The sequence below is a fragment of the Aotus nancymaae genome, unplaced genomic scaffold (genome assembly GCF_030222135.1).
Source record: "Aotus nancymaae isolate 86718 unplaced genomic scaffold, 86718_ANA_hifiasm-v0.15.2.pri h1tg000117l, whole genome shotgun sequence".
Classification (NCBI taxonomy): domain Eukaryota; kingdom Metazoa; phylum Chordata; class Mammalia; order Primates; family Aotidae; genus Aotus; species Aotus nancymaae.
Window position 1 is genome coordinate 1,739,239 of NW_026988532.1, and position 26,029 is coordinate 1,765,267.

At 35.2% G+C, this 26,029-nt stretch overlaps 1 protein-coding gene across 1 annotated transcript in view; it reads right to left on the bottom strand.

Moving 5' to 3' along the window:
- OLFM3 (olfactomedin 3) overlaps positions 1-10,497 on the bottom strand; it is a 204,939-nt gene extending 194,442 nt beyond the window's left edge. Inside the window, exon 1 of the mRNA XM_012466450.3 lies at positions 9,913-10,497. Coding sequence (XP_012321873.1) covers positions 9,913-9,981 — 69 coding nt within the window. The 5' untranslated portion in view covers positions 9,982-10,497. The remainder of the gene's footprint in view (positions 1-9,912) is intronic.
- Positions 10,498-26,029: the final 15,532 nt, after the last annotated feature.

Genomic DNA, 26,029 nt, shown 5'->3' on the forward strand with positions numbered 1-26,029 from the left:
TCCACAATACTATAAACTTTTCGATATCCTACTTAGTATATGATTTTCTCTGATTTGGTATGATTTCTCTCTTCCTTTATCTACATTTTGTATGCTAAATTAACATTATTTAGGTTGAGTCGCTTGAGAGGGAAATAAGGTCTTTTCCAATATCATTATGTACAAATAGACAAAATGCAGTCAAGCTTGTTTCCTCTTTCTCTGCAAAGTTAAGACTTAAGTTAGGAAAGGAAATGGAGCTTAATGATGTTTTCTTGCCTCTTCCTTTCTTCTATTTATTCTTTCTAAGAAATATTAAGATTAGTTGAACTAAGAAGACCTTGTTCCAAAATTGAATGCCAGCAGTAATAGAAGGGTAACTAGATCTCAGATTAATTAATATAATCATTCTCTTTGTAAGGGGTGTGTGGTGTAGGAAGCAATAAAGTTAATAGAGATATTTAAATATATATTGGCAAATGAATCCATCATTTGTAACAACTTAAACCATCCCTGATGTGTAAACAAGTAGCTTTCTTCAACTGTTTTTCTTTTAACTGTATTTGAATGTGCTAATCTCCATGCTACATATAAACTTATTTATAATTTTATCACTTAAAATCTTGTTTTATTGTTGTTTTAGAACAAATATTTAGATACGGAGTCTTACCTTGTTTTGACCTACAAGGAAGTCATGAAGCTTTGGCATCAATGAGGAGTGCAGTAAATAAATAACAAACTCATTCAATTCACTTGATTCCTTACCCTCAAATATCTTCTGTTCAGTTTGTGGTCATTGTACTACAGTAGCTATCTCTTTGGCATAAGCTTCATTACTCTTTGTACACAAGCTTCTGCATATCCCTTGAGTACTTTAAAATCAATCAAATTAAAGTCATTTTATTCTCTGTGTCTAGTACCCAACTTACAAAGAGAATATATCTGTAGCATCTATAAATAATAAGTATAATAAGAAGTCTTTAGTGAGTCTTGAGCCAGATAATATTTCAGTTTATTTTTACTACAGTAATATGTATAAAGATGTTGTTATGACAAAAAATATATGTAAGTGTAAAAATAATGACTGTTGGTCCTGATTCCAGATAAATAATTCCCTATGCAGCCATAAACATAGATCACTTCCAGAAGTGATGGCATCTTTTGTAAGTCATATTTTACCAGTGACATTTTGGTGCTAGTGAATCAACATTTCCAATACTGAATCTCTATTTGAAGAAATCCTGCCATCTGGAATTGGTCCCTCTAGTAATATTATTTAAATCATCACGGGGTAATGCTTCTTAATCACCTTCAACTTAGTTGGAAAAATTAAAAGGATTGTCTATTCAATTTATGTCCTCCCTTTGGGGTTATCTAGATTGCTGTTTATTCATAATATTTAAACAATTTTATTACTGACATTTTATTCCAGAGCATTTTAACCTACAAAACTAATCATACAAACTATTTAATTTCTGATACTGTTTAGATGTTACAGACAAATCTGTAATTCTGACTGAATCTGACTCCACTATACCTGTATTTGTTTTTAATTATTAAAAAATATTCTTAATGGTGGTGCTGTGTTCTTAGAATAATCTAGTAGAAAAATGGAGGCAATATGGCTTTTCTTTATATGGCACAGTGCCATTATAAGTGTATATAGTAAGAGAAAAATTTTAGCAGAACATTTTAGATCGTAAGAAAAAGTCAGTCTTTCAAAAGAGATGGAAAACTATAGGTAATTTACTGATTTTTCAAATAAAGCTAAGCCTTTACATAAAATAAAAGTAGTCAAAACAACAAGTACACATTAATAAAATGTTTGGACTTATAAGTCCATGCAGATGAAATGGACACTTTGTAATGAGAGATATACTAACTAAAGAAATAAGAGGATGTACTAACTGCCACCAAGCATCAGGAAACACAAGTAATTGACCAGAGTATTAAGGTTGTAGTAATCTAAAGAGGTACCACAAGTCAAAAATAGCACTGAGGATAGTGGGCTGTGCTGGGAATTAATAAGAAGAAATCTAAAGAAACATAATTTTTAGCATAAGTCAAGATAAGTAACCTGGCATAAGAGTTCTAAGTCTCTAAAGTTTCTTAAAATCAGTCTTACTTCACTGCCTCATGGAAAAATGGATCAAAAACATAGATAATATTCATGCATCACTTAACCCAGGATTTAAAGTTTATTATATGTTCCTTGACTTATTTATTCTTCATGTGTTCATTTTTTCATGCAAAAATTACTTACTAAATATCTTACATGGATAAGGAACTGTGCCAGCTGCTAGAAGGAAAGAAAAGGATAGTGCCCAAAACAGTAAACCTGCCCTGATAATTTATTAGAAGGGATGAAATACAATAAATGAAAACCTTACAATTTAGTAAGAGAGATACAATAAAATAACTACTAATAAAGTAAGAAAGTAGTATTTGTACACTAAATACTATTTCAAAAAAAAGAGAGTGATTAGAAATTGTTTTGCATTTTGGAATAGGGAGGAAATCCAATTCAACCTTTGTTCATGAACAACTATTCTGTGTCAGACATAGTACCTGTAGCTAATGGTACAAATATAAATAAAACATGATTATTTTTTTCCAGGAGTTCTTAGTTTATCAGAATTATCTCCTCTTAGGATGCAAGGAATGTCAGGGAAGAATTTATGGAAGAAGTGGTATTTGAGTTGCATCTTAAAATATAGGTAAAATTTTGACATATGGAGAAAAGGGATAAAAGCTTTCCAGGGAGAAGCAAAACCATGAATACAACAGCATCTGCAATCTTCTCTCTAAACTTATTTTTATACTTCTGAAGGCTTGGTATGAAAATACCAGAAGGCATAGCTCTGTGATACATGCTTTACAACACCTTGTTTTTAAAGCACAAAAGAATGAATGTTTTTGGAAAATTCAGTTTTTTATTATTTCAGCAACATTTCTGAATATTTTTATTAGGGCCATTGAAATTACTTGGCACTGTAGATAGAGATGGTCTTATGCTATTTCTGTATTTTAGATTCCCCCAAATAATCTGAAACATTTTATAGAAGGTAACAAAGATAAATTAAACCTCATTATGGTATGGTATGCAAGTATTTTTAAACATTTTAAAAATACTAGTTGTTCCTGAGTAGAGTCTATTCTAGATATTACATATTTGCTTTTATATGTTTTTTACTCTTCATATTATTTACATGGGTTTAGTACAGAAAAGAAAAAAATTAACTCAGGAGCTACTGAGGTAGATTTGCTACTGGATGAGCAACATCGACAGAAATATGACAATAGCTAATTGAGAGTCAAGGTCTATTGAAAAACTCTGTAGAAATCTCTACTGACAAGAGCAGAAAGATCAATATAAGCAGAGGGACAGAAAGCAATCCAAGAGAAAAGAGTTGAGAAATTATGTTCCTAAATATGATCTTTTCTCCATGACCCTCTGCCTTGAACATTTTGGGATTGAGTGAGGTGAGAAAATCCTTTTTCTTACCTTCCCTCTTTAATATTATTTTTTAATCTTCAAGAAGAATTAAACTACTTTCTCATTAGCATACTTTGCAAAGACATAGTAAGTCCATACTTTGCACACTGACCTAAAAAGCAGTTCTATCTGTTGGTAGATTCTTTGTTTAAATGTATCTTTCCCCTCCGTGATCTCTTCTCCCTAATTAGTTTAAAAGATCTTTCCTTGATGTGTTTGGTCTTTGATATTATGAAACTACTCTTCGTGTTTTACATTTTTTCCTAAGAAACTTGTAAAAAGTGCCTTTTTGGGTATAATTATGATGTAAACTTGTAAGGCGGCAAGTTTAAACTGGAGCTTTGACCAGTATTATGGGCTGGTTCTGAGACATTATGCTGATAACTTTATACAATATTCACTTTTTGCAAGGCTGAGAAAAGGAAACAGCAAGAGTGAAGGAACATGATAAGCCCTTTTTATTACTATGAGTTCTTAAAATATGGTCCACAATAGACTTTAGATTTGGTTATAGGTTGATTGATGTAAGTGGAATATTTGCACTATACTTTATGGTTTAAAATAAGTTTTCACATATATTAATACCATAAGTAATTGCATAAGCTCAATTGCTATTGTATTATTTTATTATGAAAACTGAGCTTCAGGCAGGTTAACTCACTACTGAAAAGTTGTGCTATTAGAGCTGACAGCCAATTCTTATTTCATGTCCAGCTTCTGCTTTTACACTGGTTTGAAAGTATAAATTTTAAAATTGTATTTAAAATATTATCATAATAACATTAGTTTCATTAAAAATATACCTCATGGTTTTTGATGGATAAGGGTGGATGGGCTGAGTAGATGAATGACCAGTGTTAGGTGAACTAAAATGTTCAAGGACCACCATTTCAACATCATATTTTAGATCGAAACAAGGGTAATGAGTGTTTACATAGCTTTGATATTGTCCTAACACTTTAATGCTATCAGGAAATAATTTCACTCAAATATATGGAAATGTACAGATAATCACATTGATTCACTGTAATTAATTTCACCTGACCTTCCAAGACAACAGTCTAGCTTTGTGTCTTTCCCTAGTTTCACTACTGCCAACTAAGTTGTGTTTTGTTTTGCTTTTAAGTAAATTGATGTTTAATAACTTTCCTTAAATCAGATGCAAAGTCTTACTTTCTAAGCTGAAGCTTTATCCCGTCTCACTTTTTTCTTTATACATTCTCTTAACACAAAAATTGAGGCTTTAAAAATAATTGCCAGTCTAAAATCCTTAAGGATGTGCCTGCCTAGAAGAGTCAGCAACAGAATATGAGTTACCTTTTATACGTAGTCCTCCCAAATACTTTTCACATCTCTTTAATACACCTAATAATTCCTTTTATATGGGATACAAGTTTTTACTTTACTTTTTCTTAGATAACTCTCAGTTAAATAAAATACTTATGGCTGAAGTAGGAAACATGTTGGTTTTCAGACATACTAGATTAATGAATGATCTCTTGAGGGAAGCAATATTTGATAGGTGAATGGATTGAAGCCTGAGCATATGGATTGTGTGTTTGCATACAGGAGAGAAGCAGAGTAATGAGGCAGAAAGTAGAAACCTTAAGGCTTTAAAAATGAAACCCAGAAGATGAAAACTTCACGATATTATCCAGGGAGGCTCATCCTCAGGTCTCACAAAGATTATGATATTACCAACTAGACTCAACAAAAGAATTGGTTAATTTTGAATAAATGGTCAGATATTATTAAAAAGAGTCATTCTAGAGTTTAACAAAGTTTTCAGAACATCTAGGCTCTTTACTCTATAGGTATAGACATTGAAATCACAGCTTCCCCAAAATCACATGTATGTATATCATCAGTAGATGAGGTAGGGTCCAGAAACAAGGAATCTTGAACCCCCCATGCTTCCCCCATTTGTGCTGCTTTCCCTCCCAACAAAGCATTGATCATCACAATACGCCACTTTGTAAAGAGAATAGTTGCAACGTTATAAGCAACAAGAATTTTTTAAGTTGCCAGGAGAAAGAGTGAGAGAGAATACTTCTAAAATAAAAGTTTAATTAGTTTAAGGAAGATGACAACATATGAGATTAAGAAACTATTTGCTCTTTCAAAACATAGACAGGCTGCCTTGAACTCTTCAGTTTTTGCCATATCAGGGTTTACTGGTACATAGTTACAGGTCCTTGCCAAATGTCAATCCATATTTTCTGTTCTAATTTGAGTTGATTCTGTTATGAAGAGGATGTCTCTAGCACACAGGAGAAACAGGAAAGACAAATTTTTAAGGTGAATTTTAAAGCAAAGAGTAATCTCAGTTTATTTATCTTGCTTTTTTGCTTTTTCTCAACTTCATTTAAAAGTAGTAAGAACAAGAACTTAAATTCGATTTATGTATGAAAGCTACTCTTAGGCAAATTAAGTCTTTGATTATTTTCTTTAGCAATCTCAAAATGTGAAGGTTGTTATGGCATATTACACTATAAAACAGTCAACAATATAATGATTAAAATATTCCTACTTCTCATCATGCTTATAGGGCTTTAAAGCAATTATCTTTTTTAGGGCAAGAGATCTAATTGCCTGGGTTGCCTTGGACAGAAAGCACAGTTTGGTGATGGAGATTACTGCTGAATCATGGTTATATTTTATGTGGATAGTGCGAGCATGTATCATGAAGATAAGTTTTAACATATTTCTACATAAGAAGATAGTAATTATTTCCTCAATCTCAGCACAATTCCCCTGATAGGGCATTTTCTGATAATGACTCATTTAAAGTTTGCAGGCATAATGATGCGTGGATATGGCCATGTCACCTCTTTTTAACTGTTCCCCAAATATCTGTCTGGCGCAGTGTCAATGTTGTGTTTGTAACCTGCACAGCCATGTTTATATCATCCTATCTTTATAGTTCAGAGCAGAGAAATTCATGGTTCTGATTCACAGGTATTACTGTTTTGCCACAATGTTCAAATAATGGTCCACTAAAAATCTTCCTGCAACAGAAAGAGGTCCACTCTCCTACTATCAAGGTCATTACTGAAATCAATGCCTTCAGTTTAAAAGCACAGAGATGCCATCTAGCAGCCACCCTCAGAAATTCCCTACACAGAAACAGTGCTTTCCCTATAAAATTGAGCAATAATTAAATTCCTATAAGCGTTCAGTGTTTGAAATTTTGCTTACAGAACAATGATTTGGCATATTGTCTGTAATTCAAACACTCCATTACAAATGAAATTAACTCTCTTAAAATAGGCAGTGAAATACATCTGAGTTTTCTAAAAAGAACTGGAAACTTACTAATTATAATTTAAGAAAACATTTTACATAAACTTTCTAAAAGAAAAATTGATCATCTGTCTCTACAAAAATACAATTAATTAATTATTGTGAATTGCCTTTCTTTTTGGGAAGAGAATACCAATCTTGGCAATATTTTGATACAGTAAATGAGAGAAAAGAAACTAAGTACATGCTGGAAGTAAGCTCATCCTATGAACAATGAAACTTGGGCCATTTTAAAAAATTTAAAAACAATATTGACTTTCAAGTAACTTATCTTACCATAAGATGGCGATACTTAAGCACTTTATAAAATGCCATATAAGACCTGTAAGCTTCAGTGACCAAAAAAAAAAAAAAAAAAAAAAAAAAAAAAAAAAAAACCTCAGCATTAGAAAACCCAGTTGTCTTCAGATAAATTAATATATAAGAGATGCTTTCTAAGATTTAGATTTCCAGTATTTGATATATGTGAAATCCTATACCTTAAAAAAAATCCATTCAATTTTAAGAGCTCTTTTATTTTGCCATTTTGTGCTTATCAATGTGATATGTATATATATATATATGTATGTTTGTAATAAACAGAAAGTATAACAATATAGAATAATACTTAAACTAATTTGAAAATTTGATTATGACATATGTCACTCCTAATGTATTAGTATGTAAAAAAGCAGCTGGTTAGCATTTATGTTCATTTAAGTTTTATCACAAATCTTTTCTTATTTGTCCAAAAACTGTATTTTTATAGTACTATATTATTGGATTTTTAATTTCACCAGATATAATTTGCTTTACGAATCCTGACTTTTAAAATCTAAGCCCTTAAGTGACTAGCAGAATAAAAATAAAATTTTAGAAAATTCTTAATTTATAACCTAATTGACAATTATTTTGAGGACACAATGATGCCATCTGTAATTTTTTTTGGAGGATGGGCAATATAAATATATGCTATACAAATATAAATATATACTATAATACAAAAGCAGTGTCTCTTCATCTTTTAAGCAGTATTTTGTCTAAAAGTCTTAAAACTTTTTACAACATTAAAATTACCTGTTTTGAACATTTTAAAATTCTCTGTAATGTTGTCTATGATGTAGAACAAATATCATCTTTTGAAAAAAAATCATCATTTGTTCTTTGTACACTGTATTGCAGTATGTAGAAGCTGAGAAGGATAGTTTGAAAAGTTAATGTATGCCTTCCCTGGATTTTTCAGCTCATTTGTGGAAAATATGCACATTTACCAAAATGATTTTTTTTACTTTTTACTTTCTCATTCTGAAGAAAGTAAAAAGTTTCATAGCACTGAATACACACAAATAAACTCACCCAAACTAGAAAAGATTATATTGACCAAAAGTGCATTGCTTATTTTAAAAATTTGTCTCTATGTTTAACAGAAAATTATCTATATGTTTAATTTTGGAAAGGAAGGGGTGCAAGCAGCGAAGACATTTATGCATCAAAGATACCAGACAAATCAAATCATATATAAAATTGTTAATGGAGCTCTACATTTCTGAATTTATTTTAAAGAATGACAAATAAAACTCAATTTAAGTCAAGTGACTTTTTCTGCAGTAACTTAGTGATTAAATTTGCTTTTAAAAAAATGTTTTACCAAGAATACTCTCAAATGAGATATATAATGGAATGTATTTAAAAGTTTTAAACAATACCATGTAAAAGGAGTGGCATTGGATAGAATGTGTCACTACAGGGTGCAAAGTCAGGAAGAAAAAATATTTAAAAGCAAAATCAACACTTTTACTTAAGTGTAAAATGCTTTAAAGTTACATCTTTAAAATATTATTTTAAGATTATTAAGATGACATTCACATAGTGTGAAGCTTTTACATCAATAATACCAGTACAATCAAAGCTTTAAAATAAAATGAGTTTATTCTCATCAGTTCCCTCTAAATATGAAAAAGTACAGCTATAATTACAAGTATATATGACATGATTCTAAGTTTTAACTATATACTATATTAGGCCTAGAAATATCACAACCACAGTATTAAATTATGCTTGGTTACATCTTAGTTCTATTCAGTAATAAAAGGAAACTTAATTTGTCAACACTACACACATGATGTAAAGCTGTAAAAACAACTTTATAATATTCCAAAATATAGCTTTTATTAGTTTTACAACATGGCATCATTCTTCCTATAGTGTCATATTGCTGTTGACCAGTTAAATAAGTAAAATAATACATTGTATCTCTTACTCTTTTTCACCAGATGGCTTATCTCTTATTCCCTCTCATTATGATTTTCTTAGAATGCTGAGGTTTTCAAATTACCTCACTTTGTCATCAAGACTTTTCTCAGACATCGTTGAAAATATTTGTTCATATTTGCCTGTCTTTTTATCAAAGGAGTTTAGCGTTCACTTTAATTGCCAGTACTAAATAATTTTCAAGAGTTCAACATTTATGAGCTAACTCATCCTTCCTATTGCCCTCCTTAGTTTGTTAAGATTCTCACCTCCTGTTTCTTAACACTGGTAATCAGAACTTCCTCAGTGCCCACAATTTTCTTAATGAAAAGAAAGAAGCAAACACAAGCTCCTTTCGCCAACGCCTCTCAGCCATGGCAGAGAGTATAGCTCTGCTGCTCTGCCGTGTGTGTTACAAGCAGCATCCCAAATGTTTTGGACACAAACCGCAGCACGTCTGTGATGGGAGTATTATTGACCAGGATCAGCTGGAAAACGCTTCCCTGCTTTCAACAAAGAAACGGTTCACCATGCCCTGATACATGTTTATAAATTGCATTGTTTCCACCCGCAAACTCCTTTGAATTACCCGTCCGACTTAAAGAAAGCATTAAGCAGTTGGACACGGAATAAGCTAAATTCCCCGGAGAGCCGCATTGCCCGCTGCCCATGCACATTTTATTTTCTCCTGGTCCCTCCCCCCTCTCAGTAGGACTCTACCTTGAGGAGCTATTCCTCCAGTAGTTCACCTTGTTATCTTCTAAGCAGTGGGGATACGCCAGGCACCATAAGGTAGCCGAAAGAGCTGTCTCTCGTGTCGATTTTGGCATATTTATTTGCATTTTTGGTAGGTTTGTTACATATTGCACGTTTATTTCAAAAGAGACTCAAAATATTGTTCATACCTTGGAAGGGTCTAATCCAGCAAGCAAAGACAGCAGCAGGAGATTGAGAAGGCTGGACGTCGCCCGCATTCTGATCTGGGTTTTTGCCCCCTCTTTACTCTCTTTTATGTAGGCACTCCACTCACTGCAGAGACCTTTCCCTCGTCAGTTGCACTTTCTGCCTGCCAGTCAGAGCAGAGTGGAAGCAGAGGCGGCGGCAGCAGCAGTAGCAATAACAGCAGCAGTGGCAGCGGCGGCAGCCGCCCTGGGGGGCGATCATTCCGCAGGCATTCTCAGAGCTAGGAGTCCCGGAGCTCAAGAGAGTGGGTTGGGCTGCAGTGGGCGCTGGCCGCGGTGCTGAAGCTCCTCCAACCTGCGCGCCCCAGTTTACCCTCTCCCCCGCGGCTATATAGCCAGCCCACCTCAAAAGTTTTGACCCAAGGAATAGATAAAGGGAGTGACTGCTGAGAGAGGTGTGGAGACCTGGACAACGGATATGACATCACTACAGCTCCTGGGGGTTTCGGGGGGATATTTTGCGGGGAATTTGTTAACCAAACAAGGATTGACTCTCGCGCTCCAGTTCCAGTTTGCCGGCAACTTGAGCTGCAGAGAAGTAGAGAGTCAGCTAAATACAGGATTATGAAACAAATAGTGCACTGGAACCTTCTGCTGTCATTGACAGAGGACTTGATATCGTATTTAGTGCTTTAAACAAAGTTTGCAGTGCAGACTATCAGTGTGTGTTTGTCGTCCAAGGCACACGATTTTCAGCTATTAGAGATAAATGTGGTAATTTATAGATGTGTGCAGTCATTTATGAATAGCTTATTGAAATTGTACGTTTTGATTAGGTATTAATGTATCTATCTAGGGATTTTGGTCATCTAAAAACACTATGCGTAAATAAATAAAGAGGCTTATATTCTTCTTTTAGTTATAAATGGTATATTCCATTAGTGATCCCCAACTGAAATATCCTCATCCCCCCATACACACAGCCATACCTAGAAACATAGTTTTTCTGTCAGTCTGACTTGTGCTTTTATTTGAGGAAGAATTCACTGATAGATGGATAGTGGGATGGGAAAAGTGATTATTTCTAAGCTTTCAAATACTTCTGTAATCTAGGGCTCAAGAAAAGGTAGAATAGTTGCCTCACAAGAGCAAAGAAAGGGTAAATGGCAAACTAACTCTTACCCTGCATCATTTAACTTTACTTGAGCAATTTCATTTCTTTGAATATAGAAAAACTAAGTGTTCTCAGTAATATAAAAAGGAAGAAGTTGGCAGCCACTCTGAAACATCCCTCTCATACAGTTATGCCTTTAGTATCTCCATCATCTGTTGATTTTTCTAAAAATTATACTTTCTAAGGGTTAAAATATATAAACTGGAGCTGTGGATATTGCTTTCTTTTACTTCCACTTTTTAAATACAATAAATTGAGATATCAGACACATACTGAGTACAAAATCTCCATCAACCTTTCACTGAAAATACATCCTATTTTTAAACATAAGAAATCTCAATTAGGACTCAAATACATCTGAAAGTTATTGTCCCAAAGAATTTACATCATATTGCATCTGTTTTTATCCTAATATTATAAATGTGTGTATAGTTACTCGAGGTCTTTATTTTCTATAAACATAAATGGCATGAAGTTCACTACATCTGAAAATTATTTTTGAAAAAATGGATCATGCATAAAATAGAGATTGTAAAATCATAGACACAAAGTGAAATTTCTTATGATGCTGTTAATTTAATGATAACCTTAACAGTCATAATCATATTTAGAAGTTCCCATTATTTTCTAGAAGAAAAAGAAAAAGAACTTTTTTTGGGGGTGGGTAATAGATACAACTACAGAGTTGTACCACTCTTTGGGATGACTTCCTAGAACATATTTGTCAAAGAGTTTTTTTTCTTTTTACATTTGTTTCTTAGCCTAAACTTTTTCTACCTATCTACATCTACATATTTATCTATGTAGCATAAAATCAGCATAATTTTTCAATAAATCACACATAGAAATTATCAAAACTTCTGCATCCATTTTAAAATCTTTCATGACTATTGAGATTGTAAATGAATTTGCAGAGGTGTTGTGACTGAATGATTATAATAGTGTATGTTTATTATTCATTTTCTAAATACATTTTTTGTTATTTGTATTTACACTTGCTTTTCCCTCTTCCCAAGATGTCTTTTACCATCTTTTTTACATCTCTGCTTCTCAATTAGCAGGCAGTACCTCATAGTTGTTTGAGTAGAGGTAGACATATTTGACAGACACACACAGTAATATGAAAATATAATCAAATCAATTTGATCACTTCAAGATAAACAGGTATTCTTATAATGTAAATACTGTGTTTTTTTCTGGAAACAGAATTATTATGATCTCATACATGGTTTACAATATTAGTGACTGGAACAAAACTTTTATGTGGGCATAGTATTTTTTTCTTTAACTCTCCTTTAAATGGCATTGGAATGGCATTTGTAACAAGAAGTTAATAAGAAGGCAAATTCTATGAAACCTTGTCAGAAAAATGTGATCGAAGATAATATTTAAAGATACAAAATAAGTAATATATGGTAATGATGTTACAAATGAAAACAGATGGTCTTAGCATACTTAGAACATATTTTCCATAAGTGAAGCTTAGTCATTTGCAGAGAATAATCAAGTTCAGTAATAAATCAAAGCTGTATTAAATATGCCACTACCAAACAAAAGCTTTAATCTAAAGAGTACAAATTCACCAATACCCTACCATTCCTTTATCTCTCTTCTAAAATAAAACCATACAGTTGCATAGCTTCTCTTAAAGATAACTACTGATTTTAGTTAGTCATTTGTTTTGTAACAAAACCGTCTTATAGTATATTTTCATACAATCAATTTGACAACATTGTAGATGACATCATATCTTATTTGTACATTGCAGTCTAGGGAGCATTTCTCATTGCAAGAAAAAAAGTCCAAGTAGTTCTTTGTATCATGTGTCTTTCATTAGCTAGTCAAAAGAGTTTTACTAAAAGTAATAAATGTGCATCTTTCTGCTTTTGTTTTCACTGTCACTACAGATTGGTAACTGTAGTTAACTTAAAATTATACAATATAATTCATAACATAGATTTAAAAATCTTGTCGTTTTGAATGCATGGATAAGAAAGTATTTGATATTTATGTGTCTAGCCAAAGTTGGCCTTCTATGCCTACAATGGGTACAAAATTACTCTGAATTTTATAAAGCATTACAAAAATTTTAGCCAGTACTATCTACAGAGGCATTTATAAAAATAAGCTTATATGAAATTGTGGTGCAATACAACACCTAGAACAAATGATAAAAATTCTAAAATGTTTGTGCCCAATATTACAAAAGTTCTTAATTCTGTATTTGGTCATAGTGTTAGGTAAATGCTTTATGCATTTTAGTTTTCTTTTGATAAAAGACTGTATGCTATACAGTTGACCTTTGAATAATGTAGGTATTAAAAGTGTTGACCTCCTGCATAGTTGAAAATTTACAAATAACTTTCGACTCCCCCAATTTTAACTAATAGCCTACTCTTGATCCAAAAGCTTACTGATAACGTAAACAGTTAACGTCTATTTTGTGTGTTATATGCATTATATACTGCATTTTTACAATAAAACTAGAGAAAAAATATGATTAAGAAAATCATGATAAAATATATTTACCATTTATTAAGTGAAATTGAATAGTCATCAACATCCTCATCCTTGTCACCATTATGTTGAGTAGACTGAGGAGGAGGAGTCTGTTCAACTCAGGGGTGACAGAGGCAGAAAAGCTGTAAGAGATGAGAAGGGAGACAGGAGATGCAGGCACTGTTAGTGTAAGTTTACAGAAATATGTCATAATTTCTGTCTGACTTTTTACTTTTTTATTTCTCTAAACATATTTATTTTTTATAGGTTGACTATGCAGTACTGATCTTTCTTTCATCATTTGCTTTAATTTCATTGCCCATATCATAGAAGGTTCCATGTCACAAAAGAAGTCAAAAGTAGTCTTGAATAGTTGGAATCCTTCTGCTAGATTGTCTAATGTCAATATTCTGGCACTGCTTCTTCTATGTCTTTCTCCTCATTGCCTTGGCACTGGTTTGGAGGTACTCCTCTCCATCAAGTTACCTTCTTTTAATGCCTCGGTTGTGGTACCTGTTAGCTATTGAACTTCTCTAAGATCCACACCTTGAATCTCTTTTTTTTTTTTTTTTTGCCATATATACAGTATCTTTCACGATTTCCTTAATTGACTCGGTTGTAAATCCTGTGAAGTCATGAACAGCATCTGAACACAGTATTTGTGCTTGATGGCCTTCATAGCTTTTTCTATAACAATGGCATCTTTAAAGGTGTAAGCCTTCTAAACTTTGATCAAGTTCTCTCTATCAAAGTTATCTTCAGTAATGTTGGTAATCCTTTCTATAGAGAGTGTGTGTAATGGGGCCTTAAAGGTCCTTATGATCCCCTAATCTAGTGGCTGAAAAAGATACGTTTGGGAGCAAATAGACCGCTTGGATGTTTTCAGTGTTAAACTTTTGGAGTTCTGGGTTACCACAGACATTGTTCAATATCAAGAGAACTTTTAAAAAACCAGTCCCTTACTGACAAGGTATTTCCTTTCTTCAGGGGCAAGACATCTATGGAACCAGTCCAGATAAGGGGTTCTCATTGCCCAGGTTCTGTTAGTGTACAACGAAAAGACAGGCAGCTGGTGTTCACGTTTTCCACGCAAGGCTATGTGGTTAGCAGCTTTATAGATAAGAGTAGTCCTGATCATAAGCCTGACTGCATTTGCACACAATGGTAGAGTTAGCTTATCAGTTCCTGCCTTAAATCTCAGTGCTCCCTTCCCTTCCTTGGTAATAAATGTACTTTGTGGCTTCCCCCCCCCAGAATAGGGCACTTTTGTCTGTGTTAAAAACTGGTTCAGGAAGATATCTTTTCTCTCTATAATTTTCTTAAGGGTGCCTGGAAATTTGTCTGTTGCTTCTTGGTCAACAGAAGCTGCTTCTCTTATTATCTTGACTTTTTTTTTTTCAATCCAAACCTCTTTCCAAAATTATCAAACCATCTTTTGCTGGCGTTATATTCTTCAGCTTTAGATCCTTCATCTTTCTTTTGCTTCAAGCTGTTATATAATAACTTCACTTTTTCTGGAATCACATTAGAGTGTATAGGTATGCCTTTCTTACAGGAGTCCTTACATGTACATGAAAGGTCTTTTGCAAAATATGTACTTTCTGGCATAGCTGGAATGATGACTTCACACATTTTCTTTTCTTTTTTTTTAAGTGGTCCTTACACTGAATTCATTTATGTTAAAATAATGGGCAGCCACTGCTTCAGGCCTCAATCTGTGGCACAACTTTCTCTTGTAATGTCATGAATTTTCTCTTCTTCTTGGAAGGACTTCCAGCATTGCTAGTGCCACTGCATACGATGTCATCATGTTATTCAAGGGTATTGCATAGAGTATTTTACTAAACATTATGAAAAGTACGTGAGAACCACAAGAGGTCACTTTTCACTGTGATATGCAATTGAGTAGATAGACAAAAGGCTCACTGGATATTAGTGTCAAGTAGATACTGGCAACTCTTGAGCTCACTGCAATAGCAATAGGAGATGGCTACAAAATTATTACAGTAGTACAGTATGTAATACAGTTAAATTAATGCAGTTATCATGTAATACCACATCTTTATATTGTTTATATTGCTTGCTATTACAAATGGTACCATTTACAGTCTGTGTGTGTAAGTTTTAATAAATTTTAACTTTTAATAATTTATTTGTGTATATTTTATAATAGTAAATGATTAAATAGGGTAGTATTTACATATATTTTATGCACTTACTATATAGCTCATTTTTTCTTAATTTTTTCAAGTTTCTAGGCTATGCAGTTGGTCTGAAGTTTTTAAATTGTTGCAAATTTACAAAAAAATTTTCAACATATTTATTGAAAAACATCTGCATATAAATGAACCTGGGCCAGCTTGTGTTGTTCAAGGGCCAACTGCACTTTTTTTCATATATTTTATACTTCCTCAGCTTTTCAGAGATGTTCCATTATTTTTTAAAACGCTGTTCCTTATTTTGGTTTAGTCTATAATTTAACATTGAGAGGCCTAGTTATTTTAGAATAAAAATAAGAATAACTGAGCATGTAATACAAACCCCTTGAGCAATTCTTCATCTTTCACTATGTAAATGAAAATTGCCTTTGATCCATTTCCTAATATTCTTGACCTGTCAGAGGACTGCCACACTTTCATTTTCTGCTGCTGCTCTTCTTCTCTCTCTCTCCCAATGACTTTTCTTCCAGCTTTTAAACCATTTTCTTCTAGATCCCTTACCTCTCCTAACTACTCTATTGAAAATAATACCCCAATTATCCTCTATTTATCCCATGTTTATGTCATTTTTTTACTATCTGTTTCTCTTATTAAAACGTATTCTATGAAGGGTCTTTGTCTGTATGGTGTTCTACCTTAATCCAAGCATCTAGAACAGTGCCCAGCACTAGGCAGTCACTTAATAAAGATTTCATCAATAAATGAATGAAAGAGTGAATTTTTCAACCTTGATTTCTTCATGCATATTTACATACCTCAGATTTACTAGGTGTCACTATGTAATTTCTTCCATCTCAAGCTCAATATTTCAAATGAGTATCTTTTCTAAATCATATCAGTTTGTGAAACAATTTTTTCCCCATTGCAACGCAAGAAGTATGAAGTCACACTTAAATTCTACCTCACCTTTATCCTTTCATTCAATGGATCAAAAATGCTGTCAATTTTATCTCTAGAATATATCTAAATCTATTCTACTGTTCCCCTTATGCCCAGGCAAAGATCTTATTTATGTCACTTGAAGTATTACAATGGTTTATTTCCTTGCCTTGCCACCAGTTTTGATTTTTTGTGTGTGTGTGTTTATTTTTACTTCTACTTTCAGCTTGCAATTTTTTTTGCCACAAAGAACTTGAGATAATTGATTTAAAGACTAATTTGGTCATATTGCTCTCAGATTAAAGGATTTCAATAGCTTACTAACATCTACGTGATCAAGTGTGGAGTCCTTAAAATGGTTCAGGCAGACTTCTGCATCACAGGGGCCCTGCCTTCCACTCCAGTTTCATTTCTAAATATTGTCAACCAATAATTGGAATCCAGAAAATGTGTAGTAGTTGTAGGTCTTTTAACACTGTTCTACTATGAGATTAATAGTTTTCCTTTTGCCTGAAAAATTCTTATTCTGCTTTTAAATTTTACTTTAAATGTCATCTCTTCTCTTTATTTGACCATTGGTACCCCTCCTTCAAGATTTCCCTCCTCAGCATGTTTTATAATATCTTGTGTATGCTTTCATCATTGTATTTACTATGCTTGATTATTAACATCTACTTCTGTGTCTTTCTTCACTTAATTGTAAAGCTTTTTGGAATGTTTAGGTTATCAATTGCTCTATAATCATTCTAAAATTTTATGGCTTAAAATTAAAAAATATTATTAATGGTCATGATGTTTTACAATCTATTACTTAGGATTTGTTATACAGGTGCAGTCAGATGGAAACTAGTCACCTGAAGGCTATACTTGACTGGATATTCAAGATGGCTAACTCCCATGGCTACAGTTGATGCTGGTGGTAAGCTAAGAGCCCAGGTGGCATTATTGAATGGTTCACCTCTGTGTCATCTTTCTGTCACTTCGATGTCTTAAAACATGGCAGCTAGATTTTCAGAGAGCACCTTAAGAGCTAGTATTTTAAAAGACCTAGGCAGAAACTGTGAGCATTCATATGACCTATACTGAAAAATCGCATCATGACCTGTACTTAGAATTCATGCCCAGGCACGGTGGCTCACACCTGTAATCCCAGCACTTCGGGAGGCTGAGGTGGGCAGATCACTTGAGCTCAGGAATTCAAGACGAGCTTAATAATATAGTGAAACCCCATATCTACAAAAAATACAAAAATAAAAAATATTAGCCAGGCATCGTGGCACACAGCTGTAGTCTGAGCTACCTGGAAGGCTCAGGTGGGAGGATCGCTTGAGCTTGGGAGGTCCAGGCTGCAGTGAGTTGTGGTCTCACCACTGAACTCCAGCCTGAGCAACAGATTGAGACCCTCTCTCAAAAAAAAAAAAAAAAAAGAAAAGAAAAGAAAAAAGAAAAGAAAAATAAAAGGCAAGTATTTATATCTGCCTTTTTGTTTTGTTTTGTTTTTATTTGTTTTTTGCATAAGCAAGTAACTAAAACAAGACCAGATGTAAATGAAGAATAATTAGACTATATCTGTCAATGTAAAGCACAGCCATGCGCATACAGGGAGGGAAGAAGTTGAGGGCACCATATTGGAAATTATATAGCAAAAGGGATTATTTTGCACACACATTTAAAAATACCCATGTTTCCCCTACCAATCACTAACCTAGCTGAGTTGGATTTTAAAGATGGATTTTGATTTTCATATACTTTGGCAGTATGGGCAAGTTTTTTTTAATGAAAAAATTTAGTAAAAATTATTTTAAAAATTTTTAGTAAAAAAATTAATTAAAAAATATATTTACAAATAAACACCAGTATTACAAAGGGCTTTTGCTTCTAGTAATACAAGGCTAAGTACTCTGGACCAGGTCTTTTACTGAGAATGACTTTAAGAACCAGAAAAAAATGTAAATACAACTGTTTGAGGGCTTTGGATAACAACAATGTCAGTGACGAAATATGGAATCAAGATCTGAGAGAGTAGAGAAATAAGAAGAGAGCCTGGCTTTTAGGACCTCTTTCCATTAAAAGTGACTGCCATCTTCAGAAGAGGCTACCTAAAGACTGGGAAACTTATCAGGGCTTCTGCCATCACAGGGCAGAATTCCAGGTTTTGCTGCTTAAGTAAGAGCCCTGTCCCCACCTCCACCTTTTCTTACTTTGAGTAAAGATATTTAAGTGCTAAACACCCATAAGTGAGGGTGAAATCAAAATAGAACCGCCTTCAAAGGGACTTTCATGACCAGTTTCTGATCATCTCCAACCCTGATATTGTAGTAAAATGACCTGGAATTCCTAGTAACCCTAGACCTCTGAAAAAGGTGATCTGACAGAGGTTAATGGAGATGTTATTAGGCAATAGGGAGCAAAAGTTGGTTTTGGAGGGAATAAAAAAACAATAATATTTTGCGGCCCTTCCAAAGCTCAACATTATGCAACAAAAGCTTATTTCTTAGTACTTAATTACAGTTGTTAAGACAAATTTAAACTTAATTTTATTTTTCCTCTGGGGAGAGCAAAAATGAAGTTGAAAACCACTAGTTTACAGTCAGCCCTAAGGGGTCCTGCAGGCTTTTCAGGGATGGAGATAAAAGAAGAGCAAAGTGAATTTTAAAACGACTAAAGTATATTAAGAAAAAGTGAACTAAAGAGGCATCCGTGCTTTATGAGTTACACTTCATATAAACTTGATGAAAAGAATTAAGATGTGTTTGTACTATTTTTTGAACTCTGGATAATTCTGTAATTATTTAACAGATTTTTATTTGGATATGAATTGTACCTGCATGAATTTTCAGACATTGTGGGTATTAATGGAATTAGCAAACCAAATCACTACTTATTTAAATATCTACTCTGTACAAAGCATTATGTTGTAGATAATACAAAGACCGACCCCAACATTTTTTTTTTATTTTTACTTTTTGTGCATACATAATAGTTGTACATATTTATGGGGTACATGAGATATTTTGGTATAGGTAAGCAATATGTAGTAATCATACCATGAAAAATTTGTTATTCATTTCTTCAAGCATTTATTTTGTGTTATGAACAATCCAGTTATACTCTTGTTGCTATTTTTGAATGTATAACTAAATTATTATTGGCTACAATCCCCTTGTGCCATTGAATACCAGGTTTTATTCATTCTTTTTATATATTTATTTATTTATTTATTTTGGTACCCGCTAATCAACCTCATGTCTCCCCTACCCCTCACACTACCCTTTCTAGCCTCTTGGAATTATTCTTTTATTCTCTATTTCCATGAGTTCTATTGTCTTGATTTTTTAGATTCCACAAATAAGTGAGAATGTGATATGTTTGTCTTTCTGTGCCTGGCTTATTTCGCTTAACATAATGACTTCTAGTTCCATTCATTTTGTTGCAAATGACAGAATCTCATTATTTTTTATGGCTGAATAGTACTCCATTGTATATATGTACTGTATTTTCTTTAGCCATTCATCTGTTGATGGACACTGAGGTTGATGCCAAATCTTGAGAATAACAAATGCTTTTTGAGTACATAATAGGTGTACATATTGATAGGGTACATAGGCTCACAAGGTTGTAGAAAAAAAGGGAATCTTCCTGCACTGTTGAGGGGGATGTAAATTAGCACAACTACTATGGAGAATAGTGTCGAGTTTCCTCAAAAAACTAAAAATAGAGCTACAATACAATCCAACATTTAAGAATTATAGACTCATGTTGAAAAAACAGTCATTAATATATGAAAAATTAGCTATTGTATAAAGAGATATATATCCAGTGCTGTGCAAGATTACTTATTGAATAAATTATTGACTAATAAAACTCTGGGTTTAGAGAAATAAAAATTGTTTAACTGGACTTTGAAAAGACATAATTTGGCTTTTAAAAGATGTGTAAGATACAGATAATAATTTTTAAATGCTATAGAGAAGATACTAAACTAAACTGATTTTCAAAAAATATATTTACTTTTCCAAAAATATCATCTTGCCTATTTTAAAGAACAATTTTAATGTTGCACCAGCCATTAAATACTGTTTTTCAATGTTCAAAATTATAGCTCTCATTGAAAATAAATATTTGTCAAAGATTTTATTTAACTCTTTAGTTAACAAGAGAATCAGAAAAAAAAGTTATAACTAGTAGGAAGAAGAATTAACAGAGCAGACATATTTATAAGCCATTAGAAATCCTAAAATGAATTTGCTTAACAGATTCAAAACTGGCCTCTTCCATTAGGAAAACAAAATAAATTGAACCTCCACCAAACAGACTTTGCATTTCTTTGAACAGAAATTATTTACATAAATATCTATTTTCTACAAATTAATTTCTACCTCTCCAGGGTTGGAAAATAGGCTCGTCAAAACAATGAAAGGCAAAGATAACCTATAAGGTTGACAGGAAATGTTTCTTAATACTTCTTTACAAGATAATGGAGAAGTTACCTTTTAAATTTATAAAGTTTAATATAAATACTAAGTAGCTTGCAACTTATAAACTCATTATTAATTTTTTTGAATTAGATGTTGAGATATAGTTTAGAATATTCCCAGTTATGTATGGGAAAATTGCCAGTGGGAGGCAGGACCAAACAAGTCATAGAACTTCTAGCCACCTACTGGATTAGCTAGACATGCAGTCCCAAACCCAAGAATAATTGAACAATTAAAAACTTCAAAAAACTTATTTATATTTTTTAAGTATACAAGAATTCTACTAAGCTGAACCTAGTCTCCTCTTTTGACAATATGTGGCTGTACAAAGCTAATATGTAATTTCCTCTCAGTAAAACTATTTGGAGTTCAATTATTTTAATTTTCCAAAAGCACGAGCTAAAACAAAAAAGAGATAAAAAATTGGACTTCATCAAAATTTTAAATGTTTGTCTTGTCTTTAAAAATACAATATTAAGAGACTGAAAAGGAAATATCTGCAGATCATATGTCTGAAAAGAGATTAATATTCAGAATATATAAAGAATTACAATTTAGGAGATCCAAGATGGCCGCTTAGGAGGAACTCGGGAATGCAGCTCCGAGAGAAAGCACAGAGGGTGAGTGGACGCCGTATTTCCAGACTGATTTTAACTGCCCACAGACCAGGAGATTCACACGCAGAGAAGCCACACGGGTCGCCAGCGCTGCTGGCGCTGCTGGCTAGAACGGCGCAGCCACTGGGCCGGCACCCTGAGGCAACGGCTCACTGTACAAAGTGAGAGAGTCTGAGTCCCCTATAAGCCAGCAAGGGGAGCTGAAACGGGGAGCCAGGCCAGCGCCACGAATCTCAGAGCCGTGGCTTTAGCCAACGCAGCGGCTCCGGAGGCAGATCAGATGAGACGGTGTCCCCTCTTACCCAGCAAGAAGACCTGAAACACAACTGAAACCGGGACGGTCCAGCTCTGTGGAGGAGGGGCGTTCTCCATAGGCACCCTGCTGTTCTCTACCAAGGCAATCCGCCACTACAGAGACTCCGTCACTACAGGGGCGGGCCAACATATCGGAAGCAGTTCTAACTACACCCAGAAGTTCACACGGAAGCTGGGTGGAGCCCACAGCAGCTTAGCGAAGCCTCTGCAACCTGAGTGTGACTAGGCTGCCACCTTGTGGGCAGGGAAAACAGCAACCGCACAGAGGAACATCATAAAACCGTAACTCCCTGGGACAGAACACCTGGGGGGAAGAGCAGGGGGTTTATGAGGTCTGCCACAGCAGACTTAAAATTACCAAAATCAGAAAGACAACAACTACAAAGTCAACAGGTGGATAAATCCACAAAGATGGGAAGAAACCAGCGCAAAAAGGATGAAAACACCCAAAACCAGAACACTTCTCCTCCTACAAGGGATCACAACTCCTCACCAGCAAGGGAAGAAGACTGGATGGAGAATGAGTGTGATGAAATGACAGAATCAGCTTTCAGAAAGTGGATAATAAGAAACTTCCGTGAGCTAAAAGAACATGTTCTAACCCAATGCAAAGAAACTAAGAACCTTGAAAAAAGACTTGACGAAATGCTAACAAGAATGGACAACTTAGAGAGGAATATGAGCGAATTGATGGAGTTGAAAAACACAACACGAGAACTTCGTGAAGCCTGCACAAGTTTCAACAGCCGAATTGACCAAGCAGAAGAAAGGATATCAGAGGTCGAAGATCAACTCAATGAAATAAAACGAGAAGGCAAGATTAGAGAAAACAGGGTAAAAAGGAATGAACAAAGTCAACAAGAAATATGGGACTATGTGAAAAGACCTAATCTACGTTTGATAGGTGTACCTGAATGTGACAAAGAGAATGCATCCAAGCTGGAAAATACTCTTCAGGATATTATCCAGGAAAACTTCCCCAACCTAACAAGGCAGGCCGAGATTCAAGTCCAGGAAATACAGAGAACACCACAAAGATACTCCTCTAGAAGAGCAACCCCAAGACACATAATCATCAGATTCACCAGGGTTGAAATGAAGGAGAAAATACTAAGGGCAGCCAGAGAGAAAGGTCGGGTTACCCACAAAGGGAAGCCCATCAGACTCACTGCAGATCTCTCAGCAGAAACCCTACAGGCCAGAAGAGAGTGGGGGCCGATATTCAACATCCTTAAGGAAAAGAACTTTCAACCCAGAATTTCGTATCCAGCCAAACTAAGCTTCATAAGTGAAGGAAAAATAAAATCCTTTGTGAACAAGCAAGAACTCAGAGAGTTCATCACCACCAGACCAGCTCTACAAGAGCTCCTGGAGGAGGCACTACACATAGAAAAGAACAACCAGTACCAGCCACTCCAAAAACACACGAAAAGGTAAAGAGCATCAACACAATGAAGAATCTGCATCAACCAAAGGGCAAAACAGCCACCTAGCACCAAAATGACAGGATTGAATTCACACATAACAATATTAACCCTAAATGTAAACGGACTAAATGCCCCAATCAAAAGACACAGACTGGCAAATTGGATAAAAAGCCAAAACCCATCAGTGTGCTGTATCCAGGAAACCCATCTCGCATGCAAGGATACACAAAGGCTCAAAATAAAGGGATGGAGGAAGATTTACCAAGCAAATGGAGAGCAAAAAAAAGCAGGAGTTGCAATTCTCATCTCTGATAAAATAGACTTTAAAGCAACAAAGATCAAAAGAGACAAAGAAGGACATTACATAATGGTAAAAGGATCAATGCAGCAAGAAGAGCTAACGATCCTAAATATATATGCACCTAATACAGGAGCACCCAGATACATAAGGCAAGTTCTTAAAGACTTACAAAGAGACTTAGACTCCCACACAATAATAGTGGGAGACTTCAACACACCATTGTCAATATTAGACAGATCAACGAGACAGAAAATTAACAAGGATATCCAGGACTTGAACTCAGACCTAGAACAAGCAAACCTAATAGACATTTACAGAACTCTCCAGCCCAAATCCACAGAATATACATTCTTCTCAGCACCACATCACACCTACTCTAAAATTGACCACATAATTGGAAGTAAATCACTCCTCAGCAAATGCAAAAGAACGGAAACCATAACAAACAGTCTCTCAGACCACAGTGCAATCAAGTTAGAACTCAGAATTCAGAAACCAACCCAGAACCGCACAGCCTCATGGAAAATGAACAACTTTCTCCTGAATGTTGACTGGATAAACAATGAAATGAAGGCAGAGATCAGGAGATCCAAGATGGCCGCTTAGGAGGAACTCGGGAATGCAGCTCCGAGAGAAAGCACAGAGGGTGAGTGGACGCCGTATTTCCAGACTGATTTTTACTGCCCACAGAACAGGAGATTCACACGCAGAGAAGCCACACGGGTCGCCAGCGCCGCTGGCGCCGCTGGCTTGAACGGCGCAGCCGCTGGGCCGGCACCCTGAGGCAACGGCTCACTGTATAAAGTGAGAGAGTCTGAGTCCCCTATAAGCCAGCAAGGGGAGCTGAAACGGGGAGCCAGGCCAGCGCCACGAATCTCAGAGCCGCGGCTTTAGCCAACGCAGCGGCTCCGGAGGCAGATCGGATGAGACGGTGTCCCCTCTTACCCAGCAAGAAGACCTGAAACACAACTGAAACCGGGACGGTCCAGCTCTGTGGAGGAGGGGCGTTCTCCATAGGCACCCTGCTGTTCTGTACCAAGGCAATCCGCCACTACAGAGACTCCGTCACTACAGGGGCGGGCCAACATAGCGGAAGCAGTTCTAACTACACCCAGAAGTTCACACGGAAGCTGGGTGGAGCCCACAGCAGCTTAGCGAAGCCTCTGCAACCTGAGTGTGACTAGGCTGCCACCTTGTGGGCAGGGAAAACAGCAACCGCACAGGGGAACATCAGAAAACAGTAACTCCCTGGGACAGAACACCTCGGGGGAAGAGCAGGGGGTTTATGAGTTCTGCCACAGCAGACTTAAAATTACCAAAATCAGAAAGACAACAACTACAAAGTCAGCAGGTGGAAAAATCCACAAAGATGGGAAGAAACCAGCGCAAAAAGGATGAAAACACCCAAAACCAGAACACTTCTCCTCCTACAAGGGATCACAACTCCCCACCAGCAAGGGAACAAGACTGGACGGAGAATGAGTGTGATGAAATGACAGAATCAGCTTTCAGAAAGTGGATAATAAGAAACTTCCGTGAGCTAAAAGAACATGTTCTAACCCAATGCAAAGAAACTAAGAACCTTGAAAAAAGACTTGACGAAATGCTAACAAGAATGGACAACTTAGAGAGGAATATGAGCGAATTGATGGAGCTGAAAAACACAACACGAGAACTTCGTGAAGCATGCACAAGTTTCAACAGCCGAATTGACCAAGCAGAAGAAAGGATATCAGAGGTCGAAGATCAACTCAATGAAATAAAACGAGAAGGCAAGATTAGAGAAAACAGGGTAAAAAGGAATGAACAAAGTCAACAAGAAATATGGGACTATGTGAAAAGACCTAATCTACGTTTGATAGGTGTACCTGAATGTGACAAAGAGAATGCATCCAAGCTGGAAAATACTCTTCAGGATATTATCCAGGAAAACTTCCCCAACCTAACAAGGCAGGCCGAGATTCAAGTCCAGGAAATACAGAGAACACCACAAAGATACTCCTCTAGAAGAGCAACCCCAAGACACATAATCATCAGATTCACCAGGGTTGAAATGAAGGAGAAAATACTAAGGGCAGCCAGAGAGAAAGGTCGGGTTACCCACAAAGGGAAGCCCATCAGACTCACTGCAGATCTCTCAGCAGAAACCCTACAGGCCAGAAGAGAGTGGGGGCCGATATTCAACATCCTTAAGGAAAAGAACTTTCAACC